Here is a 13,658-nt window from a genome sequence, read left to right as displayed (position 1 = left end):
CCTGGCACCCCCAACTAAGAGTCCCACAGCCCCCACGTGCCCCTGCATGGAGGTTTCTGCCCTGAGTACCCCAAATGGGCTTGTGCTTTCTCAACAAGTCTGGGCTTCCAGCAACCCCAGGCCTGGCCTCTGTCCAGCGCAGGCCCCGGCTCTTGGGCCCTTCAGAAAGGTTTGAGGAAAGGACCAGCACGGGTTTTTTTTTTAGTCCTATCTTCCTCACTCCCTTAAAACGCAAGGGGCTGTCCTTCCTGTCTAAGGGACGGTGAGGAAGGAGGCTGCTGGGAGAGCGTGGGGCATCCCGCTGGACATCTGGCGAAGAAGTGTCCTGACAGCTTCTGCGCAGCGGGCAGGGCAGCACAGGGCGGCCTTCACGAGAGGAGGGCAGGTTCAAATCCTGGGCCTTGAGGTCCAGCAGGGGGAACTCAGCCTGCAAAGCCGTCCCATCCTGAGAGAGAACCTGGTGCCAGACAGCCGGAGCCCTAATACCTTCTCCCAGGCAGGGGCAGGGAGGCGAGGAGCAGACGCCAGGCCAGCCCAGGGAGGCGAAACCTGGAAGGTTTGCAGCCGTGGACTAGCTCCGCCACCCACGCCATGAATGGCCCGAGGGAGGCTGGGGGGCACCCAGATAGCCCTGTGGAAGGAGGAGGGGTGTCACAAACCAGCTGTCTGATATCCTGCCCTCTTGGGGTGCCCGTGACTCAAGGACACAACGGCTCCCTCATACCTGAGTCACCCGTAGAGCCCCAAACTCTGCTCTTTCCTCCTCCTGGCGCTGCATGTCCCCTCCCCACCCTGCCTCCCCGATCCCCTCCCAATCACAACTCCCAGAGCCCCTTTTTCCACCCTGTGTGAAGCTCTTTGTGTGATTAAAGTAATTCCCACTGAAGTACAGCATTCTTTTCTGAATGGCCCATAGGCTGGGTCTTTCCAGGGCCCATTTGCATTTCAAGTGCAGAGTGTATATAGGCAGAAAATCCGGTGTTAATTGGTAAAATGAGGGGGCAATTATTTGGGGGAGGTGGACTTTCCCAGGCCCTTCCCTGCCCTCCTCTCCCCTCTTCCACGGAGAGCGCGCACTTCCCCCACCACGGGTGAGGGGTGCGCTGGAACCCGCCAGGGAGGTCCCTGCTCCGGAGGAAGNTGACAAGTGTGCCGGGGTAGGTAGGCGGGGATCGAGCTGAGCTATGTGCTTTCCCAGTGCTGGGTGGGCTGTACAAGTCTTGCTTTAAGCAAGTTCAAATTTCACAAAAATCCTGTGTGGGAGGTATTCCTATCCCCTCTCCTACTTTCAGATAGTGGTAATAAAGTCCAAAGACATTAAAGACCTTGTTCAAGGTCAGCCAGCTCATTAAATGGCATCGCAAAGAAAAGGCCTGTTGGAGTCCAACGCTGTTCTTTTCCACCCGGAGGCTCATTAAAAACAACCTTATTGATTGTACTACATCAGAATTTAAAACTTTTCTGTAATAAAGGACACTATCAACAGAGAGATAAGGCAACCCACAGAATGGGAGAAAATATTTGTAAATTATGTATCTGATAAGGAATTACTATCCAGAATATCTAGAGTGCCTACAACTCAACAACAAAAATTTTGATTTAAAAAATGGGCAAAGGACTTGACTGGACATTTCTTCAAATAAGATGTGCAAGTGGCCAATAAGCTCAGGACTAATTATTAAGGAAATGCAAATCAAAATCACAGTGATATATTACTTCATATCCATTAGGATGACAATTTAAAAAAAACAGGAAATAACAAATGTTGGCAAGGACGTGGAGAAATTGGAACCCTGGTAGGAATGTAAAAGGGTACAGCCATGGTGGAAAACAATATGGCAGTTCCTCAAAAAATTAAAAATAGAATTATCAGATGATCCAGTAATTCTGCTTCTGGGTATATACCAAAAGAAGTGAAAGCAGGGCCTCAAAAAGCAATGGGTGTACCCACAGTCATAGTATTATTCAAAATAGCCCAAGGTAGATGCAACCCAAGTGTCCATGGACAGATAAATGGATAAGCAAAATGTGGTGTATATATATACATACACACACACACACAATGGACCCTGAGGACATTATGCTATGTGATATAAAGCAGACACAAAAAGACAAATACTCTATGATTCCAATTATATGAGGTAACTAAAGTAGTCAAATTCATAGAGACAGAAAGTAGAATAGAAGTTCCCAGGGGTTGGGGAGAAGGAGAGTGAGTGGGAATGCTTGTTTAGTGGGGATTAAGAGCATCAGTTTTGCAAGATGAAATGCATTTTGCAGATAAACAGTGGATATTCTTGCACAACAATGTGAATATAAATGCCACTGAATTGTACACTTAAAATGGCTAAGTGATAAATTTTGTGTTATGTGTATTTTACAATTTAAAAAAAAATTTTGCACGCATGCACGTGCACACACACACACACACACACAACACCATTATCAGAATTGATCATACCTTTCATCAATGGCATAAATCAGGCTAGGCTGATGACCTAGCATGAGTCACCTTATTACTTAGGGGTGTATATAAGAGGAGACCCAGAAACTGACGTCATCGTATTCTTTGGATCTCTGGAAAACTCCAGCTCAAATTAAGGATGTCATCAAAGTGCCATTTTTGTAAAGAAAGAAACTTCATATCAAGATTGAGAGCATGTCTGTTACTGCATTTCATGAAAGTGGCTGGAGGAATGATGATTACATTGGGAGGCTATATTATGGATGGCCTGAGTTAATAGCAAATGAGTATTCACCTTGGGGTACGTTTCAAGGAGCTACCCATTGTCCTCAGCAGTGGAAATGAGGCACCATGAGAGAGAGGTTCATGTGATGGCCAGTGGGCAGAGGCGTGCAAGACCTATTCCACAGAAGAAAGTAAACAGTGAAGTCAGGTGTCAGCCCCAACCAAACCACAAGGATCGGTGCCTTAAATGGCAGGTTGATTTTGGATTGAGCTGCCTCTCAGGTAACTGAATGGCCTGTTCTGAGGTGAGCAGCAACAAGCTTTATTTACTCACAAAGAAGCTAATGCCACATCAGGGAGCCACCCTATAATCAATGCATGTGTACTAGCCCAAAAGAAACCTACTAGAACGGAAACAGTGGTTATTTCTGGGTGATAGGACCACGGATGATTTTTAAATTTTCTTTCAAAAAATATTTTGTGTTTTTCACATTTTGTACCGTGAGCATGTATTTTAATGGCAGAACATAAATAAGTATAATTAAAAGTGGCTTTCATCATCAAAGACCTGTGGATAGTTATCTAGAATCTTCTAATTATGTTTTAGAATTGCTGGTGCAAGAAGACACGCAAAAACAAACCTATGATGATAGCAATCAGAATTACACAGTGGCTGGGTGAGGGGGTTGGCCAGAAAGGGGAGCTTTTTGAGTGGATCAGAACTATCCCATGTCTTATTTAGGTGGTGGTTACCCAGTGTATAAACAGTTGTCAGAACTCAAGGCACTGAACTCTTAAGATCTGTGCCTCTACTGCATGTTCATTGTGTTGCAATGAGACAATAGGAAACCCAGGAAAAGAAGAAACCATGCTTGTAAACAATCGCAGGTCTGTTTTGCATCACTGGCAAGCAAAGTGCTAAAAGATAGCCAAGGACTTGTGCCAGCCAGCACCAGGGCTCTTGCCCAAGACGGTCCCCGGCACCCCAGTGACAGCGCTCATTGAGAGCGGTCAGGGGCATGTGCCGCTAGACAACATGTGTGCTGAGCAGAGAGCAGAGGAAGCTGACGCAGGAAATCCAGCCCAGACTTGGCAGCTGGGAGGCTGATGATGCCGGCAGGGCAGTGGGCAGAGGGCTCGTAAAGAGGGCCATCTGGTGTTAAGGCCTTTGAGGCATTGCTGACTCTAATGGGACTTTAAGTGACGGAACAAAGCCCGGCTGTACCAGGCCTGCAGCAACATCTCAGCACCGACACCAGCAGGACTGATGGTTGAGCAGGGCTGGGCGTGTGTGCAGCATTGATTTTTCCATTTCCTCTCGGGGCTTTTGTGACCTCGCAGGCCACAGTGATGTCGTTCTCCTAAGAATACATAGCCTTTAATGGCCTTATTATTTACCTGTTTCTTAATAATGTGCCTGCTAGTGACATCTCTGCACAAAGACCTATATAGCTCTCTGGCTAAAAATAGATTTTGTTTTCCCTAACGGCACATTGAAGTGAATAAATCTCAGTGTTTCCTTTGCAGCCCAGAGGGTTCCATGTGAAGACCCTGGAGTCAGACATCCCGGGTTTGAATCCCAGCTCTCCCATGTAACAGCTGTGCGACTTTTGGATGAGTTACTTAACTGAGCTAAGCCTCATTTTCCTCACCTGTAAATGGGACACTAGACCCCTCCTCAGTGTTGTTGGGAGGATTACATAAAATGATGCATTCAAACCTCTTCACCGGAGAGTTGAATGTTCCTGGTGTTGTTATTAACCAGAGAGGTCAGAATGTATATTTTACTATCAACAGATCTTTTTAAATGACAACACAGCAGTCATAGGGCCCAGGATCTGCATGGAGAACGCATCTTCCTCTCCTCGTTTAGAAAGCATGGGAGGGAGCTCTCCCTTCCAGCTGGGTTTCTGCTTTCAGAGACCCCACTCCGCCTAGCTGTTTTCTGGCTCCGTCGGTCTGCTTTTTGTTTCTTGCAGTGGGCAGAGTCGGCCTGAGGGACTTTCTTCCCGTGCAGGTGTATCCAGTGCGCCCATGCGCATTAAAGCTGCTTCATTAGAAACGGGTCTTGGCGGTGCCTGGCCGCCTGCTTACTTGGCATTTTTTGAACCTCAACCGAGTAGTACTTGTTCTGTTTTTTGGGGGGGGTTTTTTGTGGGTTTGTTTTTTTTTTTGCTGAACTCTGGTGCTTGCTCCTGATTCTGTTCTGCATTTCAAATTGTTGCTTCTGACGTTTTCCTCTGGCACCAAGACCACCCCGGTCTTGTCTTTCTGTTTTAGCAGCTCTGGGCATGGTGCCTGTTTTGTGTCCTGGCACCACCGCTTGTGCTGTGACAGACTCCCTGATGATAGACTTGGACTTTTGAATGATTGATCTTGGAGTCTTAGCCTTTAAGAGTCTGCGGTTGAAATCTGTTCACTCGTCTGTATATTTAAAGCTCGCACACTTGCTCTCAATCAGTTTGGCTTCAGAACAATGACGCCTCTTCTGCTTTCTATATTTGACACTGTGTGTTCATTTGGAAAGCTGGAGGTGAGTAACCGTGCTTTTTATAGGCTGCCTATGACCACTGTAGGAGAGTGGACCTATTATGGGAACAGGGAAAGCATAAATGTGTTATAAATCCCAAATCCTGATTTCTAGTTCTTAGCTCCAAACTTAAACCAAATTGCCAGTGAAATTTTCAACACTGTATTGTTTTCATGTGATACAGTCTACTTTCTGTGCTGCAAGCTTTGAGAGCAGCGGTTATTTATTGGAAGGCTTTGTACCCCTATAGTTCATGTATACTTAAAATATAACTCATATGCCTTGATGTGCCGAGTAGTAGGTATCCTGATGGATGAATTTCAGATGAATGAATTTCCACCCTGAGCTCAGAACCACCTACAGGGAGACACATGCATAAGCATTAGCCTCTTCCCCTCTTCCTTCTCATTTATTGGGATCTCCTGGGCTTAAAAGGCCCACAAAGTACTTCCTTCCATAAATATAACCAACACACTACTGATACTGATAAACAATGTTTATAAAATGAGTACCAGCTAAATTATGAAATAAAATACCAACAGTGTTCTGCTAACAGTACTTCTGTCATCAAAGCTACAAAATGCATCTAGGGTCCTAAGGCCACACTTCGCAGAAAGTATCAGGGCCACCTCAGAGGCCCACCCCTGGCCCAGGGGCCTGCGCCTCCCAAAGATATGGGTCCACCATGATTGGTGCAGAAACGAGCATTATTCTTCTTGTAAAGTAAATGATTCATGTAACATGTGATTCTGCTTCTAAACCAGAAGCCGAGATTCCGCCTTTTCTCCCCCCTTCATAGCCATTCCCAACTTAATCCACACTATTTGAGATTCCATTGTCACCTCTTTACTGAAAACTTGTCCACAAGGTCACCAGTGGAGGCCTGCGTCCGAGACCTGTGCCTTCCCCTTTTTCTCTCATCCCACTATTTTTCCTCTCCTGACTGTTGTCACTCTTTGACACTCACCTCCCCCCGCCAAACTGCTGTGACACGGAGCCTTCTGGATCCTCACCTCCCTCCGTGATTGTGGGCCTCCTTTCGCCACTTGCTGTGCAGATGCTATGAGGTTCTGTCATTCCCTTGTCTCTAGATGTCTCCCCTAGAAAGCCCTGCCACCAGCTCTTCAGCTCTCAACTCTCTTTGGTGACCCTCATTATGAAGGAAGGGAGAGGGACGGAGTTTAGCCTGCATTTAGGGTACCTCATCTCTGGTCCTCTTCCCTGATCCCAGATGTCATCACTCAGCTCTGGGGCAAGTGAGACACCAATCACAAGCCTCTGCTTTCTTTCTCACGTCGCTTGTCACATACCTACCACTTCACTGGGGCTAGAGGCTGAATATGCCCCATCCTCCCATGTCCCACACTCACCCAGTGTGACTCCCCCGCATTTGTCACACCACCAAGTGGACATATCTAGTCCAGAGCCTGGTCTTGCTCCTCTTCCAGGATAGTCCCATTCTTAGTGGCCTCCCGGGAGGGTCAGACCACTCTCCCTCTGTCTACTGGAAGCAGATTCCTTACACATTCTAAGGCACAGCACAAGGTGATCATGGCTGCTATTTAGTATAATGACACGTGTCCCCTCTTGGCCAGGCATTGGGGGCATTTCATCACGTGGCCCCTTCCTATTGCCCCAGCTCCCCTAACACTGCCCAGAAAGACGGGCCCACTGACTTCTCTCTAAATGCTCCTTTGCACTCAGCTCCTCTAAGCTTCTGCTGATGCTTTTCCCACTGCCTGGGAGGCCCTCACTGCTCTTCTTTGTCAACATGTTATCTGTGCCTCGTTTCATTTTTTTTTTAACTATATTGGGGAACAGTGTGTTTTTTCCAGGACCCATCAACTCCAAAGTCAAGTCATTGTTTTCGATCTTAGTTGTAGAGGGTGCAGCTCACTTGCCCATGTGGGAATCAAACCGGCAACCTTGGTGTTATAAGCACTGCACTCTAACCACCTGAGCCAACCGCCCCCCCCCCCGTGCCTCCTTTCTGTTGGGAAGCATCTATAGAAATGACACCTCCACCCTCTGAAGTCCCAGCACTTGGCTCTCTGACTCAAGTGACACTTGCCTTTCCTTTTGTTATGGCTGCTTGAGCACATGCCCAAGGGGACAGGGACTGGTGCATTCCATTTCTTTTCATCTTCCTCTATGCCTAATGTACTCAATGCATTTGTATTGCATGTATGCATGTGTGCATGAATAAATGAAATGATTTCCGGGTCTTTAGTCAGCTCCAGCATGACCAAAGCTGAGCAAGTACAGAAAACTCTGTATGTGTGTGTGTGTGTGTGTGTGTGTGTGTGTGTGTGTGTGTTCCACTCTTGGATTCCAAATCTTTTAACAGGAAATTATTCCCATCAGATTTTATGAGGTATTTTATCCTGAAGGGAAAATGGGAGAAATATTCAAAATTATATTTCTTTTAAATAACGTGAGTAAATACATAAAACATTTTTGTTGGAGGAGGAAAAATCAAATAAAAACGAAAGCTCTAAGTCAGAGCTGTCCTAGAGAAGTTTCTACAATTTAAATGTTCTATATCTGCATGTCCAATATGGTGGCCATTATCCACGTGTGGCTGCTGAATACATAAAATGTGGCTAGTGTGCCCAGAGAACTGAATTTAACATTTTATTTAATTTAAATAACCAGAGGTGACTAGTGGCTACTATAGTGACTATTTATCCCCTCATCCTTAGGCCCGCAGCTCCAGTCCCCACACTGGCCTGACCACTGATAACCCTATATTGTGTGTCTATCTCTATGGCTCTTTCTTTGTGCATTTACAGCCTATTGTATACACACATTTACACACATGCCAAGTTTGTTTGGCCTGTGAGTGTTTCACGCAAATGGTATCATGCCACACGTGTTCTGCAGCTTCCTTTTTGATTGACAATCTGTTTAGAGAGCTCTCAGGGCAGTACTCATGGCTCTGCTTTATTTGCTTCAGCTCCTACGTTGTATCCATTGCATGGAGGGTCCCTGCTTTATTTAGCCAACCCCCCATTGATGGACATTTAGGTTGTTTCCAAACAAAGCCACCAGTCCATTCTTATGTGCTCCCCTGTGCAATGAGCAGCTACTGAGAACGGGATTTCTGAACCAGCGGGAGGAAAGGGGCCTGTATTCCACCTGTGGTTCTCCCCGCACTGGTTCTCCAGGACTGTGCATGGGGGTAGGGGATATTGGTCAGGGATGACGTGCTGCGTGAGCCCCTACGTCTGAGACGGTTCTGGGGAGCTGTTATTGTTATTTATTTTTGTCAGAAGCTGGCATCCATGTTCTACTCTTATCTTTGTTTTCACTCCCCATGCTGAGAGGCTGAAACCTAGATTTTATCACACAGGCTGTGATGAGCTCTGAAAATGCTGACACATTAGTAATAGTCTGAAGATGACAGACATAGACCACTTTCATCTGCAAGCTGAGTTTAACGCAGACTTGAAGGAACTCTGCAATGTTCTGTGCCTCATTAAGTTAGATTTCTCAAGCCATGTTCATTCTACTCCTCTTGGGGCGCAAATATAAGATAACTGCGTTTAAAGACCCATATATTTGCTAGCATTTGATTTTGGGTGTTGAGCAAGGAGTAAAAATAAAGATTTGTGGTATGATCTATACCAATTCACTTTTTAACCGAGNTTTCAAACACCACGTTCGGTCATGCTGCCTTAAAGATGCATTTTCAAATGTTAATAATTAATGGTAATGTTAATTTATCATAGTTTCACATAACATTCTGTAATGGAAATGGCCCCAGGAGAGAGGATGGTACAGAAAATTGAGGAGCAGAGAATAAAAGAAGTGGGGAGAAAATGAGAGGGCAGCATGGAAGAGCAACCCCTCCTCCATCCGTGTCCATCTCCCAGGACACTGGGGAAGATTCTTGGGCTGCAGGGGGCAGTTTTATAGTCATGTGTGCGCGTGCACACCAGTGGAATGTGTGGGGGCAGCAGCTGACCTGTGTGTGAGCCCCCACCCCAAAGCCTCACCCCTCAGAATGCTCCTCCGCGGTCTGGCACCATGAATAAGTGCTGGTCTGCTGGCATCACCCTCGCATATGCCACTGTGCCTGATCCCCAAGCCATAGGCACAAAGGAAGAAAGGCAAATGTTTTGGAAGGTGGAGAGGGAGTGGATGACACCCACCCCAAGGGAGGACGGGGCCCTGTGCTCCTTTGCTTCCACCCTGGGTTTGGTTCCTTACACACTGTCCTGACCTGGGTCTCCTCAGCCTAACTGGAAGCTCTCTCATGAGTTCTTCTCCTTGCCATTCCAGGTGTGTGTGGCTGCTGCGGTGCCCTGCGCCCCAGGTACAAAAGGCTGGTTGACAACATCTTCCCTGAGGATCCTGAGGTGGGTCACATCTCTGCTGGCATTGTGGTTCTTACTGTCCCCACTCTGAGGGCTGCCGCAAGGGGGACGCAGGCCTTTGAGGCCCCTTGCCCTGGGCCTACTCAGATGAATGGGCATGGTGGCCACAGCCCCAGTCGGTGTTGAGAGGCTGCCGGGGGCCTCATGGCTGAGGACATTTGGATCTCTCTGAAGTAAGGATCTGCAGAGGGCTCTGAGGTTTGTTTTGCCGTGCTTTTGGCTGTTGGCTGAATAACCAAGACATCTTTCTCACTTAATCTCTCTCTGGGTAATAGTTCCTTGAGCTGCTAACTCTCTTGATGGTACTATTTCCTGCTGTTTTGTGCAAGCACCTCGCTTCTTGGGGTTTGGCTCAGGTGCCCATGTCTTCTCCCGGGCTCCCTCTGGTATCCGCCAGGTGTCTGGATGTGTGCACGCAGGAGGCCTGGCTTCTTGGCTTCCAAACCACGACTCCACCATCAGGCTGCATTACAGGTTGGGTGGCTTCGGGAATGTCAGGAGCTGATGTACTTGACTTGCTCTCTGGGGATCGATGACCTCTTCTTGATGGGCAGTGGAGGGTCCCATTGCCAGCTCCCTGTGGAGTTCCTTGAGGGCTACAGAGCTGCCTCCTTCCTGCTCACATCTCGGGACTGGTTATCCAGCACCTGTCAATTCTGAGCCACTTTCAATGAAGCCTTGTCATTCATTCTTACACACACACACATATTTACATCGCTTGCTATTTTGATTTATAGCTATCACACTTTGGGCTAAGTTGTGAGTTCCTGGAGGACAAGACATATATATATATATATATATATATATATATATATATATATATATATATATATATATATNAAAGGCTGACATGTAATGTAGTGGTGAGCCACACTAACTGCTTGACTGTAAAGCAAACTGAATCAAGCAAAGATTGGTCTTAAAACTACATATAGAATGAATTGAAGCAAGGAGACTGGCCAAGTGGCATTTACAAGGACTGGATCTCAAGTGTCAAGAAAATGTCCTAGTGACAGTGGCTATGGCAACAGAGAGCACAGGATGACCCTGAGAAATTGTTGAGGATATATTTTTGGGAAAGTGATGGGAGAATTAGGGGAGCTTGATGACAGAGAGTTGCATGCTGTGTGGCCTGGGGCAGAGCACGTAACCTCTCTGATCCTGCTTCTTTACCTGTAAAACGAAAACATTAGTACATGCCTTAGTGGTTGTTATGAGTATCATATGAAATAGTTGTAAAGTGCTTGACCTAGTGCTTAGCACACACAGATCAGTCGAGGAAACAGGAGCAGGCAAGCAGAGCAAAAGAGAAACAGGGCTGCAATGAGTAAGAGTTGTGGGGACACAGGTGCTGCTGGCCGACCAGGTGAGAGCTCCAGTGTCCGTAGAGGCTGCCAGCAGCTGTGAGATCTGCCGTCACACGCTGGGCGGGTAAAGAGCTGGGCCAGGACTTCTCACTGTGGCCACGAACCAGAATCACAGCGGAACACCTCTGACCCCTCCTCAGAGACGCAAGGGTGACTCTGAGCAGTCAGGGGTGGCTGCAGCCCCAGGGTAAACCAGGAGCCAGCAAGCAGGGCTTGGTAGAATTGGGGCACAGTGGGCAGGAGGCCAGTGTATGGCAGAGGCAGGACAGACGGAACCCTGACCCCGGGCTACCTGCTGCCCAACCCCTGTCCCCCTTGTCTTGGATAGAGACTGGCCCTGTGAGCCCAGCCTTGAGAGCCCTAGATGATGGATGCCCCAGGAGGCAGGCTGGGCAGGACTCAGGAACTAGTGTCAATGTTTCTCCAACAGGAACATTCCTCTGAGGTCCTCCTGGGAGAACTGACTTGCGAGCACCTGCAGGTCTAAAGGAACTTACCCTTCTAGCAGAGGAGACAGAATGTAGACACACCTGAAGTGTGTCAGTTGGTAAAATGTTGTTGAAAAGGAATAGACTAGGGATAGAAAATTAAAGGAGAATAATGATCAGGGAAGTTCTCCACAGTGAAGTGGCATTTAGGCAGACACAGGAGGGTAATGAGTGTGGGAGCCAGGAGGCTGCAGGGAAGAACATTCCAGATGGGGAATATTAAGTGCAAGGGCCAAGGCAGGACCGTACAAGGAGGTCTCTGCGGCTGGGGCAGGGCCTCTGGTGAGCTCTAATCGTCCTTAGAGCTTTAAAGCTGGAGGAAGCCACCGCAATCTTGTCATTGGACACTCTGTCAATCCCCACTGATGTGATTTTGCAGTAACCGGAGCAGCTACATACTAGTCAAGTTGGCCTTATCACGTTACTTCTCTAACTTAAAATAACTATAAAAATACTAGTGACAGAAGAGCATGCTTCATAAATTTACTTTCAGTGTCCCTCCCATACTTAAAATAACTATAAAAATACTAGTGACAGAAGAGCATGCTTCATAAATTTACTTTCAGTGTCCCTCCCGTGTTTGGATCAGCCAGACGTGATCCCCAGAGAGAAAGAGACGGTTGAAAGCGCTCTCTCTTAGAAATAAAAGGACTCAGGATTGAAAAGGTTCTTTTATAGGCACATGGCTGTGAGTTAAAGCTGCACATTTGTATGTACCAACAATAAGAATAAATACCATTAGACACCAGATTAAAGAAATATATAAAAAGTCTCACTTAATCTTTGGTAACAATGAATTGTTTTCAATTTCTTTTCAGTATCTTCTATTCTTTGTTTTTTACCCCCTGGCCTAGTTACTTTGAATTCACCTTCTGGTTGGAAGCTTTCTAGGGGTGCCTGTGGGTTCTGTCACCTCCTGAGCTACTGTGGCACCCAGAGACCAGGGGCCCCTGACCAAGCCCTCCTGGCTCTTGGCCTAATCAGAGAGGAGGCCTTCTTTTATCTCCTGTTGAGGCTCTGATCACCTACCCAGGAAGTGNCTGATAATCAGGCTTCCAGACAAGCATAATTAGGGGGGAAATTGCAACTATCCATGCAGCATCCGAGGAAATGAAAACAAAAGAGAAAACCCACTGTTGTTTGGTGCTCAAATGGGTCAAGCTGTTTTCTCATCTCCATATCCCTGTCCTAGTAATGATTTTCATAGTTTGGGTCATACTGCAGATAGAATTTTGTATATAGACCTTTCTCATTAAACACTCCACCCTACGAAATTTTCCATGATGTCACCATCTTTGAAATTATGCCAGTGAGGTTTGCACTTAAATTATTTATTTAAATACATTTCAGCCAGTTGGCTAAGTTTCCCTTAGGGTTCCTTTGTTTACAAACATCATGGTGAGCGTGTATCCTGGGCCTATGATGAGTGGACCCCTGGAAAATGGAGTGCTCGTGTTGGAAGCTCCGTTGTCTTCCCTCCAGATTTTCAATCAGCTTTTCAGTGCATCGATTTTACTGGGCAGTTTGCAGACTCCGGCTCCAGTTCACCTTCTTTTTCATGGCTGATCTCAAACCTCGCACATCACTCTGGTGACGTGATGTTATTGATGCTGTCATCCCACAGTGGTGGGGCGAGTTTCTAACCCAGTTTTCAGGAACAGTGTGGCTAGTGAAGTGCCATTGAGGGGGGGCGGGGTGGGGGGGGCATTTTTATTATCAGTTCCAAGCTTGGGACTTCCCCCTTCCTCTATGTGCTGTCATTCACAACTGTGGGTTGTCCTTACTCACGTGTGGCTCTTCTGACCCTTTTCTCTTTTGCCACTGCGCTGGCTGTCGCCCTCATTTTCCTATGCTTTGTGGTTCCTGCTCCTTTTCTTGCTGGCCTTTCTTTTCCTGTTCTCTCTAAACTCAAATTCAACTGGCCAGCTTGCTCTTAGATGGTCTTCCTAATACACTCTTTTTATCCTCTCACACCTCTGTTTCAACAAACCCTCAAATAACCCCGCCTCACCTGTGAGATAGAGACTGAGCCCTTTCCTGGGTAGTCAGAGCTAAGACTGTGCCCTTAGCGCTCACGACTGCTGCCTGGATCACCTCTCCATCTACCCTCCGCCATGTCGTGTCCCTGAAGAGGCAGTTCAGACTCTTGTGTCTTAAAAATATTCATACCTTTTGATTCAGTTTCCGGAAATCTATCCTGAGAAA

General features: G+C 46.9%; 1 protein-coding gene across 2 annotated transcripts in view; it reads left to right on the top strand.

The window, feature by feature from the left end:
* EFR3B (EFR3 homolog B) overlaps positions 1–13,658 on the top strand; it is a 91,674-nt gene that overhangs the window by 10,411 nt on the left and 67,605 nt on the right. The window contains exon 2 of one of the 2 annotated variants that reach the window (XM_019646703.1): positions 9,504–9,580. In XM_019646703.1, coding sequence (XP_019502248.1) covers positions 9,504–9,580 — 77 coding nt within the window. Of the gene's footprint in view, positions 1–9,503; positions 9,581–9,621; positions 9,797–13,658 lie in introns of those variants that run through there. The other variant, XM_019646797.1, reaches the window with a different exon arrangement.

Source organism: Hipposideros armiger, unplaced genomic scaffold (assembly GCF_001890085.2).
Source record: "Hipposideros armiger isolate ML-2016 unplaced genomic scaffold, ASM189008v1 scaffold_0, whole genome shotgun sequence".
NCBI lineage: Eukaryota > Metazoa > Chordata > Mammalia > Chiroptera > Hipposideridae > Hipposideros > Hipposideros armiger.
Note: the sequence above shows the minus strand (reverse complement) of the source record. Positions and strands in the feature narration are given on the sequence as shown.